Raw genomic sequence first — 23,790 nt, 5'->3', positions numbered from 1 at the left:
TGATGGTAGATGATTGTCTCCATCAGAAGGTGGACTGTGATGGTAGATGATTGTCTCCATTAGAAGGTGGACTGTGATGGTAGATGATTGTCTCCATCAGAAGGTGGACTGTGATGATAGATGATTGTCTCCATTAGAAGGTGGACTGTGATGGTAGATGATTGTCTCCATTAGAAGGTGGACTGTGATGGTAGATGATTGTCTCCATCAGAAGGTGGACTGTGATGGTAGATGATTGTCTCCATCAGAAGGTGGACTGTGATGGTAGATGATTGTCTCAGAAGGTGGACTGTGATGGTAGATGATTGTCTCCATTAGAAGGTGGACTGTGATGGTAGATGATTGTCTCCATCAGAAGGTGGACTGTGATGGTAGATGATTGTCTCAGAAGGTGGACTGTGATGGTGGATGATTGTCTTCATTAGAAGGTGGACTGTGATGGTAGATGATTGTCTCCATTAGAAGGTGGACTGTGATGGTAGATGATTGTCTCCATCAGAAGGTGGACTGTGATGGCAGATGATTGTCTCCATTAGAAGGTGGACTGTGATGGTAGATGATTGTCTCAGAAGGTGGACTGTGATGGTAGATGATTGTCTCCATTAGAAGGTGGACTGTGATGGTAGATGATTGTCTCCATTAGAAGGTGGACTATGATGGTAGATGATTGTCTCCATTAATCGTAGGGTTCGTTGCTGTTTGTCATCTATATCAATGATTGGGATGGTAATGTTTTTAACTTGATAAGCACCTTTACATGTGACACCAAGATTAGGGGTGTAGTTGACAGAGAGGCAAATTATCTATCATAGGTTACAGGGCTCTGGAACAGCTGGAAATACTGAGCTGAAAATGGCAAATGGAATTTAATGCAGGCAAGTGTGAAGTGTTGTGCTATGGTAGGTCTTACACAGTAAACAGTAGAGCACTAACGTTGCGGTGGAACAAAAGGATCTGGGAATAGAGGTCCATAATTCATTGAAAGCAGTGCCACAGGCAGATAGGGTACTTAATAAATGCTTTTGGCATAGTGACCTTCATCAATTAAATTATTGACTACAGGAGATGGGATGTTATTTTGAAGTTGTATATGACATCGGTGAGTCCAAATTTAGAGTATTGTGTGTAGTTTTGGTCACCTACCTACAGGATAGTTTTGGACTTTAATCCTTGAAATGCTACAACATTGAGAGGAGATTTGATAGAGCAGTGCAATATGAAGATGGGTATAGATAGGTAAATGCAAGCAGGTCTTTTCCATTGAAGTTGGGTGAAACGACAACCAGAGATCATGCATCATGGGTGAAAGATGAAAAGTTTTAGTGGGACATGAGTGGATAAGTCTTCAATCAGAGGGTCGAGAGAATGTGGAACGAGCTGCCAACAGAAGTGGTACATGCGAGCACGATTTCAGAACCGATGGGAAATCCGCCAGGACCCTGGTGAAGTCGTTGTCAGACAGCGTGATGGAGTCGAGGTGAGGGGCTGACAACGGCTGCACCCAGGGAGAACGTCTGAAAGGTCTCGGCGTGGACCAGTCTCTGCCTCGGCAGGTCGACCAGTAGGCTGTGAGACCGCAAAAAATCCACACCCAGAAGCGGTTGGGCTACGGCGGCCAGTGTGAAGACCCACGTGAACCGGCTGGAGCCGAACTGTAGCTGCACCGTACGGGTGCCGTAGGTCCTAACTGTGCTGCCGTTCACGGCCCTTGGGGGGGACCCGGTGCCCTACTGCGGGTGTCGTAACTCGTCGGAGGTAAGACGCTGATCTCGGCACCGGTGTTGACCAAAAAACGGCGTCCCGACCTCTTGTCCCACACATACAGGAGGCTATCCCGATGGCCAGCCGCCGTAGCCATCAGCGGCGGCTGGCCCTGGCGTTTCCCGGGAACTTGCAGGGCAGGCTACAGCGGCGGACTTCTGCGCCCCACCGCTGGTGGTAGAAGCACCATTTGTTGGGCTCCTCACCCCTGCCACTGGGGTTAGCGGGCTCTGCGGCCGGGCCTGGTCTGGTCTGCTGCTGGGAGTGTGGCCTGGTGATCTGTGCGACGGATGCCCCACTCACCTTCTTGGCGTTCCACAGCAAGTCCGCCCGGGCTGCCACCTTCCGGGGGTCGCTGAAATCCGCGTCGGACAGCAGCAGGCGTATGTCCTCGGGCAGCTGCTCCAGGAATGCCTGCTCAAACATGAGGCAGGGTGTGTGTCCGCCGGCCAGAGACAACATCTCATTCATTAAAGCTGATGGAGGTCTGTCTCCCAAGCCATCCAGGTGCAGTAAGCGGGCAGCCTGCTCGCGCCGTGAGAGTCCGAAAGTCCTTATGAGTAGGGCTTTGAAGTCCGTGTATTTGCCATCCTCCGGGGGCGACTGTATGAACTCCTCAACCTGGGCGGCTGTCTCCTGGTCGAGGGAGCTCACCACGTAGTAGTAACGTGTGTCCTCTGAGGTTATCTGCCGAACGTGGAATTGGGCTTCTGCTTGCTGGAACCAGAGGTGAGGTCGCAGCGTCCAGAAGCTTGGCAGTTTCAACGAAACCGCATGAACAGAGGAGGCATCGTCCATCTCCGGTCCAAATATCGTTTGGACCGTCGGGGTCACCAATTGTAGCGGTGTGCTACACGCAGCGCTAAAATAACGACACTGAGTCGGTAAACTGCAGTTAAAGAAGAAGATTTTATTTGAACTTCACAGCCTCGCTTTAAAGCCTCCCTGATCCCGCCCTCCCCGGGCGCGGATGCTGTAGGGGGCACGTACTCACTGTCCCGCGCAGGCTTTTCCCTTTGTTGGTGAAGCAGACCTGGTGCCCTTTTGGGACTGGCCTTTGTGCCGGCGCGCTGGCTATTTGTGAGCCGGTTCGAGTGCGCTAGGAAGTGGGTCGCCACAGATGGGGGAATATGGCTACCGTGCAGGTGGGTGGGAACAGGTGGTTTAAATGGCTCAGACAATGCACCTGTACTGTGTTCTGTTTCGATATGACTCTCTAACCATGACTGCTTGATCACAGACAAAAGTTTGAGTAAAGATCCGAAATTAATATCAGACTTGAATAATTCACACCTTAATTCCCCAAGAATACTCAACAGCCTGGATGTGTTTAAACTGCCCACACGCTCCCTGTCACGGATATTTCGTAACCAGGGAAAGACAAAATGCTGGAGTAACTCAGCAGGTCCGGGCAGTATGTATGGAACTGAATACAACGGGAACGTTTCGGGCCGAGACCCTTCAGTGGAACTGGAAAGGAAGAGGCAATATCATTGTTTGATTTGGAAGGTGCAGGTTGCTTTTGTGTGAGACTTGGAGCTCAGGGTTTGTGTTTAAACAGCTGCCTGCATATTCCTCAGAACAGGGAGCAGCCTTTCTACTGAAACCAATTCAAACTGGTTTGACATTTCACTCTCGATCACATAAACAAAGTCACTTCCGTGTTCTGTTTAACTATTTCTGCATATGCAAATGTGCTAAACTGTTAATAGTTTGCAAGGAACCTGTAACATGTCATAAACGACACTGCCGATGGGCTTGAACCAGCTACATTACCAGTTACAGTTGCTGTCCTGTTTGCTGTGAGTTTGCAGAATTTAATTTTTTTTACTTCAAACTCTCATTATCTGCAGTTGTTTTATTTTTTCACGATACTTTAAAAAAAGATCCATGCCATTCCCAACTGTAACATTCCTTAATACAAAGACACGACACAGTGTATGAAAAGTGCATCTTTCCCAAAATTGCCAATAACCCTTAAAATATTATTGATGTAAGGGTAAAGGTGAGGGGCAGAATGAGGTGGAGAGAGAGAGAGGTTGAGCAGGGAGAGGGGAAAAAGTCAGGGCGAGGGTCTGTTACGTACCCCGTAACTGGGTGTCTAACCAGCAGAGAAAGAAGAATTTGTTGGAGTCTGGTGGTACTATACTAAAGGTGTTTATTAATAAAAATAAGCAAAACCATATCAATAATGCAAATATACATATAAAACCAGTTAGCAGTAATAACCTAAAAGTGTAGGAATAATAATAATAATCAATAATAAACAAGCTCTATTGATGTCTAGGGGTAAATAAATTGTCATAGAAAAGTATAAAGTTCAGTTCAGTTCATGAGTGCTGATGTACTTATAGTTGTTGTATTGTAATGGTTGGAGAGAGAGAGAGAGAGAGAGAGCGAGATGTAACAGCTACAGTCAAGCAAACCTTCCTTTGCTTTCTCAATCCGTCGTATCGGGGTGGTCATTCAGTTATGACCTCTCCGTCCTTCTGCTAGACCGTTCTTCTGTGGTGGACTCGTCACTCTGGCATGAGTGGACACACACACAAGTCCCCACCGGCCCTGCGTTAACACTGATTGCCTTAATGACCGACCTCCTGGTTCGGTCTTCGAAGCCCCCACCTTTCTTGTGGGTTCCAACACTCAATCAGTGTCCACTGGTGTGTCTGGAGGGTGTCTCTCCAGACCTGTCTTTTATCCCTACTCACAGGGACTCAGCTATCCATCACTCCTGAATGACTGTGTCCATCAAATAAGGCCACTCCTTCAATCCACTGAGGAATGTTTATGAGCAAACTATTGTCTTTGCAGTGAAACAGTAAATAATTCAAAAAGGAGTCACAATATGGTTAATCAGCAATTTCCCCCTCTCTCTTATCTGTCATCGATGTTCTTGCTCGTTTTTCCGTCTCTCTTTCTCATGGTCAGCATAGCAACAGTAATAGTTTGTGTTTCTCAGGAGGGGAATGGTTAACTCTGTACCCCATTGTCCATCAGGTCTATTCATCACTCATAACAGGTCTATGAGGTGGACAGGGAGCAACTAAGATGAAGGTGAGTCAGTGGAGTAGGTAGACGGGGGGTAGATGATGGGACACAATGGGGAGACAGCAGGAGGGAATATGATTAGAGAGAAAGGGACAGAGGGATTTTGGTAAAGAAAATTTATTTTCTCCACGTTCAACGTAAGGAAGTAAATTGGCATAGACAGTGGAGCTTTGGGCGAAGGCTGACAATGATAGTAGATGATTGTCTCCCTGATTGGGGGTTTATGACCGGTGGAGAGCCACAGAAATGGTAGTTGGGCCATTGCTGTTTGTCATCTATGATAATGTGTTTAACTTGATAAGCACATTTCCATATGACAGCAAGATCAGGGGTGTAGTTGGCAGAGAGGCAAGTTATCATAGGTTACAGTGGGCTCTGGCACAGCTGCAGATTGCAGATGCAGGTAAGTGCAAAGTGTTGCACTATGTAGGTCTTACACAGTAAACGATAGCGCACTAAAGAGTGCGGTGGAATAAAAGGAATAAGACATTGCTGAGTTTGAATTTGGAGTATTGACTGCAGTTTTGGTCATCTATCTATAGAAGAGAAATAAATAAGGTTGAAAGAGTACTGGGAAAAGGTACGGGTTGTTTTTCTGGGAGATTCCAAGCTCAGGGTCTGGTGGAAGCAGCTGTCTGGCCCTGCACATTCCACAGAACCATAGGCAGTTCTTCTTAAAGCAGAACTTCAGGCCTTTCTGCTAAAACCATATCCAACTGGTTTGAAGTTTCCCTCTCATTTGGGTTTGAAAACATTCACATTATTAGTCTGCTTAACTATTTCTGCTGCAGGGAGGGTCAATGAATGTGAAAGCTGATATAAAGAACACTACCGATGATTTGGAAACCACAACGTTACCAATTACAGTTGATGCTCTGCTTGCTGTGAGTTTCTGGAATTTTATCATTTCTTCCTTCAGACTCACATTGTCTATATTTGTTTCTAAAACATTCTTTTCATGATTCCTTAAAAAATCAGTTTGTGACAGTCACCGGACCATGAGACACAGGAGCAGAATTCAGCCTATCAATTCAGCTCCGATATTCCATGATGGCTGATCCCCGATCCCACTCAACCCTATACATCTACCTTCTTGCCATATCCTTTGATGTTCTGAATGATCAGGAGACAATCAACTTTTGCCTTAAATACACCCACGGATTGTCCTCCACTGCAGTCTGTGACAGATTCACTACTCTCTGGCTAAACCAAATTCTTCTTTAATCTTTTCTAAATGGTCGCCCCTCAATTTTAAGGCTGCAACCCCCAGATTTGGATGCCTTCACCACAGGACCCATCCTTTCCACATTCACCCCAGCCAGTCCTTTTAACAGTCAGTAGGTGTCAATGAGATTCCCCAGCATTTTTCTAAATTCCAGTGAGTACAGACCCAAAGCTGCCACATGCTCCTCGTATGTGAACCCCTTCATTGCTGGAATCATCCTCATGAACCTCCTGCGGTCACTCAACAACGACAACACATGCTTTCTGAGATATTGCGTCCAAAACTGTTGATGACACTTGAAATATGGCCTGGTTAATGTCTCATAAAGACTCAGAATTTTCTCCTTGCTTTTATATTCTATTCCCCTTAAAATAAATGACAACATTGCACTTGCCTTCTTTATCACAGACTCAACCTATAAATTAACCTTCCAGGAGTCAGACCCGAGTACACCTGATTCCCTCTGCACCTCTGATGTTTGAACATTCTCCCATGCAGATGACAGTCTACATTATTAGACGGGGATAGACAGGCGGTAGCTGGGCAGGAAAAAGAAGGAGAGATGGAGAGGGATGAAGGCATGAGAGAGCGGGGAAGGGTGTGGGGAAAGAGGAAGGAGAGTTCAGCATGGGATGAGTAGAGCACGGGAGGAGGATGGAGAGAGCTTGGGGTAGGTGGGGAAGGAGAGGGTGGGAGGAAAAGTGGACGGGGGGTGGGAGAAGAGCGCAGCGGGGAGGGGGCAAGTGGGAGGACAGCGCGGGAAGGAAAGCGAGTGTTTTGTAATGAGCGACAGACACTATATAACCGAATAACCTCGGGTGTAGCGGCTCAGACTGACATCTCTGTGTATGGTGAGCACAACGCTCACCCGGCACCTCACTGAACTCCGTCCGGTTTCAACATCACTAAGTGTTGTCTCCGATTCTTCAGAACCAGGGAGCATTTACAATGGGGTTTGGCTTTTGTCGGGCTCGGGAGGGAAGTCAGTGGGAGAAAGGAACTCTGAAATCTTCAAATTGACAAATTAATTATTGACCAAATGAATTAAAATAAACAATTACCTTCAACTACAAACATTCTCCAGTTGGTTTCTACTGAGATGCTGTAGAAAAACCTTTCTGCAGTGATATGCGAACTGTCCCCACAGGGCAGTGAAAGAGTCTCTCTCCCTCTTCGCCCTCCCTGACACACACTCACTCACATACACAGGAAAAACTATTGAGAATACAGAACTACTGTAAGATATTGGCATTCGAAACATCGCCATGGACTATGCCACAGATCGATTCATTTAATTAAGTAGCAAATATATAGATATTAAAACTACAGATATTGGGTGTTTGAAGTAAAATAAACTACTGGAAACTCTCAACATCTAATAGCAATTGTAATAAGTAGACATTCAGATTGCAGACACTGGTGAACTTTCTTTTCTATATCATTGGTGTTTTAATGTTTTTTCCTGTTACAGAAATATTTAAATTCAGTGTTAAATTGGCTTTCTTCACAGTTGAAGGTGAGCGCGAAATGTTGAAGTAGTATTGTAGCGGGGTGCTACGCGCAGCACTGAAATTACGACACGGAGTCGATAAACTGCAGCCACAGAAAAAGTTTATTTCAAAAACACAGTCTTGCTTTAAAGCCTGTCTCCCCCACTCGATACTTCGAGAGGCACATAACTGAAACTCCTTGAGGCTATCTACCTTTGTCTCTGGCTCTGGCTAATTGTCAGCCGGTTCGAGTGTGCTAGTAATTGGGTTGCCACAGTTTGTTTGTTTTCAGCAGAGAAGCCGCTCCCTGCTCCGAGGAATGCCTGCGTGTCAGAATTTGCCCTGCAGACAGGCAGCAGCTTGCACACAGAAAATTGCACTGTGAGTCTCACAGAGCAGCAACATCGGCCCCTCCCCCATAGTTACTAAATGACCCTCATCTGATGGTCTGGTGTAAAACTAGAAGAAAACGACTTGAAAATATACCCACAGGGAGACTAAACGTTCTTAGTGAATTAAGGTGAATTCAGCTTCTGTTCTATATTTCTGATCTTTACTTCCAGTTGACATGTTACCCGTGTTTTGGACCAGTGATCAAGAAGTTACTTGCAAACAAGAGAACATTTGCAGATGCTGGAGCAACACACACAAAATGTTGGAGAAACTCAGCAGGCCAGACAGCATCTAGGAAAAGAGTGAACAGATGACGTTTTGGGCCGAAACCCTTCGGCAAGACTCCTTTCCCAGATGCTGCCTGGCCTGCTGAGCTCTTCCGGCATTTTGTGTGTATTGGAAGAAGTTATTCGCTCTATTTTGTCTCTTCTGGCGGTCGTGGTATTTGTGTTCTTGCGTTATCCTGTCTGCACGGTTGAGATTCTCCACAATTCATGTCAAGGTTAAAAACAGTTCCTGAATCAGGGGTTACGATTCCAAAGCAAGTGTGCAAAAAGATGTTTAGTCAACATGGCTTCTGTTTCTAAAACTTGTGACTTCAGATGAATGCATGTCGTTTTTATCATGACTGTGTTTATTGTTGGTGTTTCGAGCTGATTTCCTCAACGTCCTTTAAAAGAAAAGACGTTGATTCTGTTCAAGGTCTCGATACTTAACAAACATTGGGGGTGGGGTGACCAGTTACAGAAAGCGACAGGCGGCATTGCAGAGCGAACACCATGATTTCACTGTGTGGGGCAGCAGGCTCGATGGGCTGAGTGGCCAATTTCTGCCTGGTCTGTGCACAAGAAAAGCTCTGACTACAGAGTTACTGTAAACTAAGTTAGTAAGTACGGACCACGGCAAATAACCTACTGTTGAACAAGAAACAACTATTGCAGTAATTAAATCATCCAGAACGTTGACTGAGATGATAAGCAACAATGAACCTAGCACCGACCCCCACTGCACCCCACGAGTCACTGGTCTCCAGTCAGAGAGCCAAACCATCTTCCACCACTTACTGGCTTCTCCCGCAAAACCAATGTCCAAACCAATTTACCACCTCATTCTGAATGCCAAACCTTCTTGACTAATCTCCCAGGTGGGACTCTGCCAAATGTCTTGCTACATTGTACTGAACTATATATTTTTAATTCAGTAAATTAACTGTTCTCTCTCCCAGAGCAGTAAGTGTCATGTTGTTCCAGTCTGATAACTGACCAACAACATTCTTGCACATCATACTTTCACTGCTCTGGGGAGAAACGAACCATAAAAGTTAGGAAATGGGGGAGGGTGTGTAGAGACTTTGTGTAGCTGTGCTGTTGCCCATTGTCTGAGTCTAGGATCTGATGACCCCAGGGCTGCTGCAGGACCATCCACACTGCAAGTGTCCTCTCAGGGCAGTGGGAACGAGTCTGTTTCAAAAAGCCTCTGATATCCCTGTGAACACAGCCCCAAATCGGCAATGCCCAGAGTCCGGCTCTCTGGAAAGTGAAACGATAAAGATGGTTTCCCATCGCTGACAAGTGGAGCAGTGGCATTACTGGCTCACGATGGCTGTTATTGTCCCAGGGATAAGGATGTGATCTTTGGCCGTCCAGCTGGACAGTTTGTTATTGGGGAACAGAGAAGAACACGGGAAGTGGATCTTCAGCCCGATGGACTCAATCGGAATTAATCCCCGAAGAGTCATCAGGAGGATGTGTCATATCACAGGCATACGTAGTGAATGTTGTTGGCTTTGTGGCAGCAGTACAATGCAATATATAATAATAGAGAAAAAACTGCATTACAGTAAATATCTGTTACTAAAAGTTAAACAATTATTGTAAAAATGAATTCAGTGAAGTAGGTTCATGAGTTCCATGTCAATTCAGAAATGGGATGGCAGAGGGAAGGAAGTGGTTCCTAACGAGTTGAGTGTGTGCCTTCAATCTCCTGTACCACCTTCCTAGTGATACCAATGAGAAGAGGGCATCTCCTTGGTGAAGCAGATCCCTAATGACTGATGCCGCCATTTTGAGGCATCGCTCCATGACGATGTCCTGGATGCTACGGAGGCTACTGCCCATGATGGAGCTGACTGAATTGACAACTTTCCTCAGAGTATTTCGATCCTGTGCATTAGCTTCATCACTTCCCCCACCTTACCATATGAAGCAACGTGCAGACAGTTAGAACAATTTTTACGGTACAACTGTAGAAATCCGCTAGTCTTTGGTCACATCCCAAATCCCATCAAACTCCTAATGAAATATAACGGCTGCCGTGCATTCTTTGTAACTGCATCGATATGCTGGGCCCTGGATAGATCCTCAGAGATGCTGACACACAGGGACATGAAGTTGCTCACTCTTTCCACTGCTGACCAAACAATGATGATTGTTGTGTGTGTGTGACCTCATTTTACCCATTCAGAAGTCCACAATTAGAACATTGGTCTTACCGATATTGAGTGCAAGTTTGTTGCTGCAACACCACTCATCCAGGTGATATATCTCGCTCCTGTTTGCCTTCTACTCACCATCTGAAAATCTGCCAACAATAGTGGTGTCATTAGCAAATTTGTCACTGGCATTTGAGCAGTGCCAAACCGCACAGCCATGGGTGCAGAGAGAGTAGGGCAGTGGGCAAAGCACATATCCTTGAGGCGCACCAGTATCGATGGTGATGTGCAGGCGTTACATCCAAACCGCACAGATTGTGGTTTTCTGTTGAGGAAATTGAGGATCCGGTTGCAGAGGGAGGTAGAAAGGCCAGCGGTTCGAGCCTTTTGATCAGAACTGTAGGAATAATTGCATTACACGCTGAGCTCTGGTTGAGAAACAGCATTCTGATGTAAGTATTCATATTGTCAAGGTAATCCAAAGCCGCGTGAGGAGCCGATGAGATTGCATTGTGACCTATTGTGGATACAGGTAAATTACAGTGGGCCCAGGTCCTTGCTGAGAGAAGAGCTAATTCTAGCCATCGCAAACCTTTCAAAGCATTTCCTCACGGTAACTGTTATTGCTATGGACGATAATCATTAATGCAACTCACACAGCTCTTCTTGGGCACTGGTGTAATTGTTAGCCTTCAGTCTGCCTAACCAAAATGCTCCCACGAACGGAGCCTTTGTTGCAGCGCAGATGGAATTAAACACTGCCGGACAAACGTTTATGAAACCTGAACGTTTTTCTTTGTTGTACTGCATTTATATCCTGTCCTTTAATTAGTAATTAAAATCAAAAGGATTTTTTTTCTCTTGTCTGTCTTTATCCTAAAATATTCATAGATGCATTTTACAAAAGAGGACACATCTACGATGTTGTGCTTTTCTCAGTCCGTGTGAAAATTTCCGGCTCAGAGCAATAGTTGATCCATGTAGCTGCAAAAATAGTAATTAGAGGGAACATTGGAGACCGAACCACGTTACATTCTATGCATATTAATCACGATTGAATATGGTACATTATCGTGCTTCCTGTTATAGAGGAGATGTTAAAAGTCAATAGAGTGGACAAAACAGTTTCACCGGGAGCCTCTCTGGTATCCAGGAAATAGTAATGAATAACGCAAGAAAAATTAATAATAATGTCGCCTTGTCCGTGGGAGCGTACTGTGAGGCAATGATGCTCAGGTGCTTAACAATACAGAACTAATTCTGAGCAGCGAATAACTAGACGGTCCATTTACTATAAATTCAAGAGCTTTTCGTTTTCGTTTCTCGAAAGATCACTATTAATGCCCCGATAATCACTTTTACTATATTTTCAGAACACTGTGTGTAGTACCTCCCCCATTATAGGTATGAGCAAGGATGAGATCTGGGCCAAATTGCGCAATTAAGCGTTCAGCATATCACGCATCATCTTGGATAATCCCAGTTCTGATACTGGGTCTTCCACAGTGTCTTGTTCCACAGATGCAATCTGCTGTACCGAGTTTCCAGCACTTTATAAGAGGACGCAGGAATATGGCATTGGGGCGAAAAAAAAATCAACCATGATTGAATGATGGAGGAGACTCGATGGACTGAATCACTTCATTCTGCTCTGATATCTTATCATGACTGAATGATGAGTCCTTCATATCCCGTATCAGGATTTGTGACGTGTGAGGGACAATTACAGATTTGTTCCATGAGATTCTTTTATTTGTCTTCAGCGTTTAAATTTCAGTGAGATTCGCTTTTGAAAAAATTGAGCAGAAATATTTTTTTCTCCTTTGTATTGTTAATGTGCTTCATTATCTCTCTGGTTAAAGTTAGACCTGCGGTGAGAGATTTATTGGAAGAAAAGCCCACAGCTGGAAAGAAGCTACGAATGAGAACGAGGGAACAGCGACAAGTGAACCAGCTCGAGGACTGAGAGTACCAACTGAAGAGAACCCTCTGACTCAGAGTTTTCACTGATTCAGTCAGGAGAAAGTTTGGTGAGTCTCATTCACTCGAACACTGGTCCTGTAAACATTGCATATCTTTACAAAGGAAGGTACAAATTAGGTGGAATGCCTCGGTCAGACCAAGTTGCAATCACTCCAGGTCTGGTAATGTGCTTTCAGAAGCCCAGCTCTTTACAGTCACTCACATTCTCTGAGTCTTTGCTCATTTGAAGGTCCTGCATCATCTGAAGTAGCTTTTGGTCAGTTCTGATGTTTCCTTGTTACGTTATAATCATTTTAAAATGCGTTGACAATTTCATCCCTTTCTTAGAAGCTCCAAGTGTGTCGTATTGTAGTGATAGTAGAATTTGCTTCAAGGTAGCAAGAAAAGAGTGGTGGTTGAAGATTTCTCCTCGCAATGGAGGCGAGTAATTAACGGTGTGCCATGAGGCTACAAGTTGGGACCTTTGACATTTGTAATTTTATAGCAATGATTTAGATAGATAGATAGATAGATAGATACTTTATTCATCCCCATGGGGAAATTCAACTTTTTTCCAATGTCCCATACACTTGTTGTAGCAAAACTAATTACATACAATACTTAACTCAGTAAAAAAATATGATATGCATCTAAATCACTATCTCAAAAAGCATTAATAATAGCTTTTAAAAAGTTCTTAAGTCCTGGCGGTTGAATTGTAAAGCCTAATGGCATTGGGGAGTATTGACCTCTTCATCCTGTCTGAGGAGCATTGCATCGATAGTAACCTGTCGCTGAAACTGCTTCTCTGTCTCTGGATGGTGCTATGTAGAGGATGTTCAGAGTTTTCCATAATTGACCGTAGCCTACTCAGCGCCCTTCGCTCAGCTACCGATGTTAAACTCTCCTGTACTTTGCCCACGACAGAGCCCGCCTTCCTTACCAGCTTATTAAGACGTGAGGCGTCCCTCTTCTTAATGCTTCCTCCCCAACACGCCACCACAAAGAAGAGGGCGCTCTCCACAACTGACCTATAGAACATTTTCAGCATCTCATTACAGACATTGAATGACGCCAACCTTCTAAGGAAGTACAGTCGACTCTGTGCCTTCCTGCACAAGGCATCTGTGTTGGCAGTCCAGTCTAGCTTCTCGTCTAACTGTACTCCCAGATACTTGTAGGTCTTAACCTGCTCCACACATTCTCCATTAATGATCACTGGCTCCATATGAGGCCTAGATCTCCTAAAGTCCACCACCATCTCCTTGGTCTTGGTGATATTGAGACGCAGGTAGTTTGAGTTGCACCATATCACAAAGTCCTGTATCAGTTTCCTATACTCTTCCTCCTGTCCATTCCTGACACACCCCACTATGGCCGTGTCATCAGCGAACTTCTGCACATGGCAGGACTCCGAGTTATATTGGAAGTCTGATGTGTACAGGGTGAACAGGACCGGAGAGAGTACGGTTCCCTGCGGCGCACCTGTGCTGCTGACCACCGTGTCAGACCTACAGTCTCCCAACCGCACATACTGAGGTCTATCTGTCAAGTAGTCCACTATCCAACTCACCATGTGAGAGTCTACTCCCATCTCCGTTAGTTTGTGCCTTAAGATCTTGGGCTGGATGGTGTTAAAGGCACTAGAGAAGTCAAGAAATGTAATCCTCACAGCACAACTGGCCCCATCTAGGTGAGAGAGTGATTTGTGCAGCAAATACGTGATAGCATCCTCCACTCCCACCTTCTCCTTATACGCAAACTGAAGAGGATCCTGGGCGTGCCTGGTTTGTGGCCTCAGATTCTGTATTATCAGCCGCTCCATGGTCTTTGGATGCGGTTGCACAATGATTACTTGACTGGTAAGTTCGCAGAATGCACAACATCAGTAGTTCTGTTCATAGAGAAGATTATCGTAGCCATAGGGGGATCTAAATGCTGGTAAAGAGATTGCAAAGCCAATCTGATCAGCAGCGGATTCATGCAGATGTTGGGGATCATGTGGAGGAAACAGCCAGAGGAAGTGGATGAGCCAGGTGCAGTTGCATAATTCAAAAAGCAGTTGGGGTGTGTAGATGGAGTGAAGAGGCCAGAAGGGAGATGGCCCCATCACAGGAAATTGTGACCATCTCAGTGGGCACTGTGGTTGGCATTGTCTCATTGGGTTGAACGCTCTGAATTAGGATTTTATTGCTCTGTGACTCTGTCAGTAGATGCGCCAGGTATCAGTGGACAGATATGGTGTGGAAGTGGTTACTAACAGGGAATGTTTGGTCCCCATGCCAAATGCTGCAGGGGATGGAAATACTGTCATATTTGCAAAGTAGTCGTACTCTCTGACTCACTGTCTGCTTGTTGTGAAATTTAGAGCCTCACCAGCAGGTGGAGCTGTCCTGCAGAGCGATCAAAGTGTTATCAGACGACGACAATCAACAATCGCCACTCAGACTCAGAATGGACAAAGGTATGATCACAGGGATCTTTGAATTAAACTTTTGTCGAGTTTGTACACAATAGTTCCGATGAAAAAACTGACAAAGGTGTTAACAGTGCATAGAAAAGTTTCATCAAGCAGTGTCATTTATCCCACTGGTAAAGCGGCCTTGAGTAATTGATTAACCCAACAATTCCAGCGCAGGGACCTGACACCAGTAATGGTCGAATCACTCCGCTCATCATACAAAGCTTCAGCTGAGTGAAAGGAGCAGGGGCTCCTGAATCAGGTGGTCATGAGTGAAACACAGACAGGAATGTGACAGCGATCTTGTCGTTTATGTGAATGTTCAGGGCCAGGGTCCGTTTCACCTCCAGACAGACCCTGAGGTGTAAGATCTTCAACTTTCACTTATAAAATTCAGAAGCAGATGATAGGAGCATTTCCGGGATTTCCGAGATTCTATGATTACACAGCATTTCAGGTTTTGGAAGGAAAGCTACCAACTCCCCCCTGGTGTTTCTTGCCTGCTACGCAAAGGAGGAGGGGTGTCACCGAAATCTGTTTTCTGTAGCGGAGCGGAGATCATTGCCGGTGCTGGGAATGGCTGAGGATCAGGAGGCAGCTCATTGTAGATATATTTGTGATCCGCTTCGGAGTTTTAACACCCCAGTGAATGTCTGGGCTGTGGAGAAATGGTGAACCTGAGGTTCTAAATATTTCCCTCTTGATATGATCTTCTACCTGAATTTAAATTCCCAGGATCTTGGCTGGGAAACCCGGCATAACCAATCACCAAATGTCTCTGTCACCTGTAGACATTGTGATTGTGCTCAAATCTGAGACTCCAGCTGGAATAAAAACGATGCTCCAGCCTGGAAACGGGTCCTTCGGCCCATATAATTCATGCTGATCTAAATGTCCCATTTTCCTGCCGTTTTCCCAAATTTCCCTCGTAAACTTCTTCTCCCCTTTTTCCTGCCCACATGCTCTCAATTTTGTAATTTTATTTGTGTTTGCGGCCTCCTCCGGATGCCTGTACTTTATACCCATCAGCCACCACGTGGAAAAATGCCCCTTTGGTCCCTTTTAAATCTCTACCCTCGAGTCTCAGACTCCCTTACCCGGGGAAAAAGACTGTGACCATCTACCCTATCTGCACCCCTGATTATTGTATGTGTGTGTGTCTGTGTAAGGTTTCCCTTCAAGCTCCTGAGCTCCAGGGCAAGCTGTCCCAGCCCAACCATATAACACAAAAAACAACACCCTAGCCCAGTACCGTAGTGTTCATTCTTCACTTCACACTTTCCAGCCTCATCACCTCCATCCTATAGATTAGCAACTGCAACTACACACAAAGCTCTATAACCAAGACTTTGCCAATGACATGCATAGTTGTTACATGATGATCAGCAGGTGTGGGATAAGTTGGGAACCAAGGGAGAGGTCAGCATAGATCGCAAGGGAATGGTCAGCCTGCGACCCAGGGGACCGGACGATGTGCGTCTCAAGGAAATGGTCAGTCTGTGACCAAGGGGACTGGAGAAAGCAACTCCAGTCCCCTTGTCCAGTCTCCAGCGCCTCGTGTGACAAAGCAACTGGAGAATGTGTGATCCCGTTGTTGGTCTTTGTGTGACACAGACTACTGGACATTTAGTGACCGAGGGAGATTTTAACTTGTGGAAGATAATCACAGTGATATTTCCCAGTATCACTGGACACCGGTGCATTATGATCCCATGGTCATCCGTGCGTTCAACTGCTGTGATTAGTATTACTGTGCCGATCGTGCTATTTTACTGGGAGTAAATATGTCCAGTCACCGGCTTATCGGGATGATCACCTGACAGGATGTACGGTTCACACTAACCAGCACAGTTCCACTCCAAATCTGGTCAGCCAGAATATCGGCTCCATTGCAATCTGAATCAGTTTTGCTCATCTCTAAATCATACTCGTATAACCTGCAATTCATCACTTATTTCAGGTGGAAAATTGAAACGAGCAGCGATAAGACTGAAGAGGATTTTAACAGGCAGATCATCGAGGGAAGATGATCTGGACACGGGAAGCAAGGTACCAAAGCAGGGTCAGATTGAGAGCGATGTCCCAATGGAATGCGGTCTGGCCGCAGAGGAGGAAGAGCAAATTCAGCCCAGAGACAGTGACGTCACAGACACTGATCCGGAGCCTGGAACCGGCACAAGTGAGGCGACTGCCTGTCAGCCCAGAGACAGTGGTGTCAGAGACACCGATCAGGACCCTGGAACCAGCACAAGTGAGGCGACTGTCTGTCAGCCCAGAGACAGTGACGTCAGAGACACCGATCAGGACCCTGGAACCAGCACAAGGGAGGTGACTATCTGTCAGCCCAGAGACAGTGCCGGCACAAGTGAGGCGACTGTCTGTCAGCTCGGAAGCTCATTGAACACAGAACGGTCAAATCCCCAAGAAGGAGCGGGTGAGTGAAATATGAGTGTGATGTGCTGACAGAATGCGGCAGGGTGGAGGGTAAAGGTGAGGCCTTGTTGGAGGGTTGGTCAGAGGAGAGGGAAAATGTGTGGGTGTGGTACATGTGGTGCACTGGGCAGCCATTACCCCACTACAGGAAATGTACTACCCGCTCTGAGGATTTCCAGGATGTGAATTGGAGGAAATGCAGCTGTCCAGATGAGGAAAGTGTTTCCGGGATGTGTATCAGGGGAAATGTATTCGCCAGGATAGAGAGAGTATCTCCGGGAAGCGAATATTACCAACAGTCACAACATTTATGCCCTTCCAAATTTAAATAGGTGAATGGGTCGGATGGGGGATGGACTGGTTTATATTAAATGTGGTCCTTCTATTACGTAATGCCTAGAACATTATTGGGTAGGCTTTAAGGCAAGTGTTAGATTCAAGTCAAGTCAAGTCACTTTTTTATTGCCATTTCGACCATAACTGCTGATACAGTACACAGTAAAAATGAGTCGTTTTTCAGGACCATGGTGTTGCATGACACATTACAAAAACTAGACTGAACTACGTAAAAAACAACAGAGGAAAAGAAAAAAAAACACACAACAACTGCACTAAACTACACACCTATCTAGGACTGCATAAAGTGCACAAAACAGTGCAGACATTACAATAAATAATATACGTGACAATAGGGCAGTAAGGTGTCAGGCCAGGCTCTGGGTACTGAGGAGTCTGACAGCTTGGGGGAAGAAAGTGTTACATAGTCTGTCCGTGAGATCCCGAATGCTTCGGTGCATTTTCCCAGATGGCAGGAGGGAGAAGAGATTGTATGAGGGGTGCATGGATCCTTTATAATGCTGCTGGCTTTACGGATGCAGCGTGTGGTGTAAATGTCCGTAATGGCGGGAAGAGAGACCCCGATGGTCTTCTCAGCTGACCTCACTATACGCTGCAGGGTCTTGCGATCCGAGACGGTGCAATTTCCGAACCAGGCAGTGATGCAGCTGCTCAGGATGCTCTCAATACAACCCCTGTAGAATGTGATGAGGATCGGGGGTGGGAGATGGACTTTCCTCAGCCTTCGCAGAAAGTGGAGACACTGCTGGGCTTTCTTTGCTATGGAGCTGGTGTTGAGGGACCAGCTGAGATTCTCCGCTAGATGAACACCAAGAAATTTGTTTTGTTCACATTCAGAGACAGTTTGCTGGCTCTGCACCAGTCCGTTAGCCGCTGCACCTCCTCTCTGTAAGCTGACTCGTCGTTCTTGCTGTGTGTTGCAGCACAGTCGTGGGTCAGCAGAGTGAACAGCAGTGGTCTGTGCACACAGCCGTAGGGGGACTCCGTGCTCAGTGTGATGGTGTTGGTGATGGAGAATTAATCCAATTTTGTATCTGGAGGCAGGTTCAAGACACGGTTTTTTGTTGAGTTGGGTAAGAGCGGTGGAGACGAGGGATATCTGAGTTCAAGCCTACATTTTCCTTTTTATATTCACAGAGCCAGAGTTTACAATCTCTGACCTCCTGGCACAGGGGGAGGAATATCGACTGTACCAACTGACAAAGTTCTACAGGGACAGACTCAAACAAGCAATTGAAGAAAAGGTTGAGAGACTGGGTTGGATGTTGACAAAGGAGGGACATTTCAGTAGAGAAGAAAATGAGGTGAGTGCAGTTCGTGTATTGTCACTGATCTGCTGGTATCAGAGGGAATAGTGATCAACATTAATCTCCTGCACGTTTTAGGAGATCGACTTGGGAATGGAGACTTTGATCTCTGACTTGTCTCTCGCAGATCTGGTTTCAGTTGTTAAGGTGGGGAGCACTGGGAACTGCAGGTTTAGCATCACCTTTTCTTGTATCACCTGCTGTATTTATCAGTGTGAAGTAAGAGCAGTGGCTGCATATCTGGACTTCCAAAAGGCATTCGGTCTGAAACTAATTTCAAATCTTGGCTGAACCGTCGGGTAGCTTCCCCTCATCTCATTAATCCAGGATGAGTATTAAACTGTCAATTGGGCCAACCGGCTTCACTGCGGTACCTGAGGGAGGGAAACCAGCTAACCACAGCTTGTCTTGGCTCTGTGAGTTCCCAAACAATGTGTGGCTGACTTGTCATAGTCACAGCAAAGTATAGTACAGAAACAGGCCTTTTGGCCCATCTATTCCATGCCAGACTACAGAATCTACTTATTCCCATTGACTTGCACCGGGCCATGGCGCTCTATACGCTCATTACGCAAGCATCTGTTCAGAATTCTCTTAACCACTTGCACTACTTGCCCTGCTAGCTAGTTTTGCACTCTCACCACCCTCTGTGTAAACCGGTTTCACCTTTGTACCCTTTGAACTTTTCACCTTTCACCCTTTGGTGATAACCTCTTGTTGCAGTACCTCTTTACCTCAGTACAAAATGCCTGCTTGCATTTATCCTATCTATATCCCAATGTAATTGTGTACACTTCTATCAAATCTCCGCTCAGTCTTTCATGTTCCAATGAATAATGTCCTAATCAGTTCACTCTTTTCTTATAACTTAGGTCTTCCAGTCCAGGTAACATCCTTGTAATGCTTTTTCTGTACTCTTTCAAACATTTCCATCTGTCCTGCAGGTAGGTGTGCAGAACTGCACATAATATCCAAATTAGGCCTCTCCAACGTCTTATACATGGTACACGATATTTTCAATTACCAAGGATAATGTGCTAGGAAACTTTCTTTCAGAGACTATCAACATTTGCTGCCACTTTCAATGGCTTATGTACCTGTACTCCCAGATCACTTTGTTCTACCGGTCGCTGTGTAAGATCTACCCTGATTGGTCCATCCAAAGTGCAACATCGTGCACCTGTCTGCATTAAATTGCATCGGCCCCTTTTAAACCCATTCTCCGGTTGGTCCAGACCTCACTGCAAGCTCTTGTAATCTACCTCTTTGTCAACTGCTCCTTCCCAATGTTGGAGTCAACAGCAAATTTGCTGATGCTCTTAACCGTAATTTCATCCAGATCATTGATATAGATGACAGACAACAACAAGCACAGCACCGATTCCCATAACACTGCACGAGATACAGGGGCCAATCAGAAATGCAACAGTCTATAGTGACACTCCGGATTCTTTCGAAAAAGTTAGTGTCTAATCCAGTTTACTACTTTATCTTGAATGCTAAGCAACTGAATCTTCTAGACCGACCTCCTATACGGGACCTTGTCAAATACCGTGCTGAAGTCCATGTAGACAATATCCGCAACCTTGCCTTCATCAACTTTCCTGGTAACTTCCTCGAAAAACTCTGAGATTGATTAGATGTGAAAGATCACGCACAAAGCTGATACCTTATGACCACAAACATCAATAGTTTGATCTAAAAGGGCAGAAGAAAGCACAAAACATAAAATAAATCTGGTGACTAGCTGATATCTCATGATCCCAAAAAATCAACAGGTTGTCCTGAAAGGGAAGAAGATCAATAGGATTTCCTGAAAGGGAAGGGGCAAACAAAAAAAAACTGCTAACTTGCTGAATATCTGACTAATGAGAGACAGGGACACACCATTTCAGGTCACTCTCCTTGGAGCTCACAAACAGTGATTGTCTTGTCCTAGATCTGACCTATTCAGCCATGAGTGGTATTAGAAAATCAAGTGTGTTACACCCGTGAGTAACTCTGTTCTCGTTGGGATTCATTGGCGCTGTCTGTAATGAATCACACAGGCATTATCCAAAGGCAAGAGGTAATCTGTAAATATGATGCTGATCTATAAATTCATCATCTGGAGACGTCTGCTTTACTGGTTAAATTTCTTTCACAACTTTTAACTCCTCAGACCTGGTAGCAGTGAAACTGAGGGATTATTTTACAGTGCAGTGGGCCATCAGGGAATTATGCTGATTTATTTCATAATTGTTGTCCATTATTCCCTACTGATATCTGTTCTAGGAGATCAATCATTCAAATCCGGGACACAGAACATAGAACATAGAACAGTACAGCACAGTACAGGCCCTTCGGCCCACAATGTTGTGCTTACCCTTAAACGCTGCCTCTCTTATTTCTCAGAGCAATGTCCTAAGCCCATCCATATTCAGTTACCTTAATTCCATCATAGGTGTATGTTGCTTGAAGACTATTCAATGATTAATTCATAATTCCTCAGTTAATCAGGAAGCCCATGCCTGCATTCAGGAAGTCATTACCATTTTACGGTATGAGTGCCAGGCAGTAACCATCTCCATTATAAGACAGCCGCACTGACATTTCTTAATCTTCTTTTGTCTTTACACATCATAAGACCATACGGCATCAGAGCACAATTGGCCATTAGGCCCATCGATTCTGCTCTGCCATTACATCATGGGTGATGTACTATCCCCCTCAACCCCATTCTCCTAGTGAACTTTGCTGACCAGACTAGTCAAGAAGATACCAACCTCTGTTTTAAATATACCCAATGACCTGGTCTCCGCAGCTGTCACTGCCAATGAATTCTACAGATTCACTACTCCTTGGCTAAATAATCTCCTCATCTCTGCTCTAAATGGACGTCCCTCTAATCTGAGGCTGTTCCGTCTGGTTCTAGACTCCCCCACTTAGAAACATCATCTCCATGTCCTCTCAATGTCTTTCGATATTCCACAGGTTACAATTAGATTCCCCCTCATCCTTCCACACTCCGGCCAGTACAGGTGCATCCAGGAATCATTCCCATCAAAATCTGGTTTAACATCACAGGTTCTGTTCGTTTAGATTCCTCTCTGGATTTTTCACAATGCCATCACATATTTTCTCTGATCAGGGGATCAAAATATGCGAGTGCGGTCTGGCCAGTGCTTGTTCTTATATTCTGATCCTCTCGAAATGAATGCTAGCATTGTATTTGCCTTTCCGAACACCGACTCAAACTGCACGGAATCCTGCACCAGGTCTCCAGAGACTCTTTACAACTCCGATTTCTGAATTTTCTCCCAGATTCAAAAATAGTCTACGTCTTCATTATTTCTGCTAAAGTATATGGCCACGTACCTCACTATACTACATTCCAATTGCCACTGATGTGTCCATTTTTTCATCAGTCCATGTGGGACACCCGGTCAAAGGTCCTCGGGAAGTCCAAGTAAACAACTTGCACTGACTCTCCATTGTCGACCCAGCATGCTGTTCTCTCAAAAAATTCCAACAATTCTCTCAGGCAAGATTCCCTTCCATGGATGTTGGCCTTTTTCTGATCATGAGCGTCCAAATGCCCGGAAACCTTATCCTCAATTATCAACTGCTGACATCTTCCCAAACGCTGATCAGACTAACTAGCCTATAGTTTAAAATGATCAGTCCTCCGGAACCATTCCAAAATCTAGTGATTGTTGAGCGATCATTACTAATGTCTCCACAATCTCTTCAGCCTCCTCTTTCAGAAGCAATCGGGTGAGTTGATCTGGACGCATCTATCTTCAGAACTTTCAGCTTACCAAGCGCCTTCTCTGCAATAATTGCAAATACACTCACTTCTGCCACCTGACATTCTCAAATATCTGGCACGTTCTAGTGTTTTTACAGTGAGGACTGACGCAAAATGCCGACCAATATCTTCCGGCATTTCCTTGTCCCCTGACAGTACCTCTCCACTGTCATTTTCCGGTGGTCCAATATCCACTCTCCTCTCTTTCAATCTTCATATATCAGACGGACGTTTTGGTAAGCTATTTTACATCATTCTCTAGCCCTGCTAACTATTTCATATTTTCTCTATTTACGGTTTTTTAATTGCCTTCTGTTGATTTGTAAAAACATCCCAGTCCTCCAGCTTTCTACTATATTTTGTAATACTCTGTGCCCTCTCCTTTGCTTTTGTGCTGCTTTGACTACCTCGTCAGCCACGGTTGATCATCTTCCCTTTAGAATAATTCTTCATCATTGTGATTGTTTGTCCTCCGAGAAACTTCAGCCATTCCTGCTCTGCCGTTGTCCCTGTTAGTGTCATTTTTGAATGTATTATTGCCCAGCACCTCTCTCATGTCGAGGTAATTCCTTTATTCTACTGTAGCACTGATACCTCTAACTTTACTTTCTCCCTTTCAACCTGCTGGCTGAGTTCAGCTATTTTATGATCACTGCCTCTTAAGGGTTTATTTAGCTGAAGCTCCCTAATCAAATCTGGTTCAATACACAACACAGAATCCAGATCCGCCTTTCCTATAGTGGGCTCAACCATAGGCTTCTCTCAAAAGCCATCTCATAGGCATTCTATAAATTCCCTCACTTGGGATTCAGCACCGACCTGATTTTCCAAGGCTACCTGGATATTGAAACTCCCCGTGACAATTTTAGCATTGACTTTTTTCCATGCCTCTTCTCTCCCCCTTTATAATTTGTAGCCCACATCCTGACTACTGTTAACATGCCTGTATATAGTTTCCATCAGGGTCATTTTACCTACGCAGTTTCTTAACATCAACATCGTCTAATCCGACATCACCTCTTTCTCAGGACTTTTCATTTTTAATGACAGCAGCTTCGACCCAACACTTTCACCTACCTGTGTATCCTTTCGATTCCTTGGATTTAAGCACCCAACTATAAACTTTTGTCAG

General features: G+C 45.1%; 1 protein-coding gene across 1 annotated transcript in view; it reads left to right on the top strand.

The window, feature by feature from the left end:
• Positions 1-23,790, top strand: part of LOC140721627 (NACHT, LRR and PYD domains-containing protein 3-like) — a 48,864-nt gene that overhangs the window by 5,649 nt on the left and 19,425 nt on the right. Inside the window, exons 2-5 of the mRNA XM_073036439.1 lie at positions 12,211-12,378; positions 14,679-14,774; positions 16,732-17,205; positions 18,699-18,865. Of these exons, the coding sequence (XP_072892540.1) occupies positions 14,765-14,774; positions 16,732-17,205; positions 18,699-18,865 (651 nt within the window). The 5' untranslated portion in view covers positions 12,211-12,378; positions 14,679-14,764. The remainder of the gene's footprint in view (positions 1-12,210; positions 12,379-14,678; positions 14,775-16,731; positions 17,206-18,698; positions 18,866-23,790) is intronic.

The sequence above is a fragment of the Hemitrygon akajei genome, unplaced genomic scaffold, assembly GCF_048418815.1.
Source record: "Hemitrygon akajei unplaced genomic scaffold, sHemAka1.3 Scf000058, whole genome shotgun sequence".
NCBI lineage: Eukaryota > Metazoa > Chordata > Chondrichthyes > Myliobatiformes > Dasyatidae > Hemitrygon > Hemitrygon akajei.
Note: the sequence above shows the minus strand (reverse complement) of the source record. Positions and strands in the feature narration are given on the sequence as shown.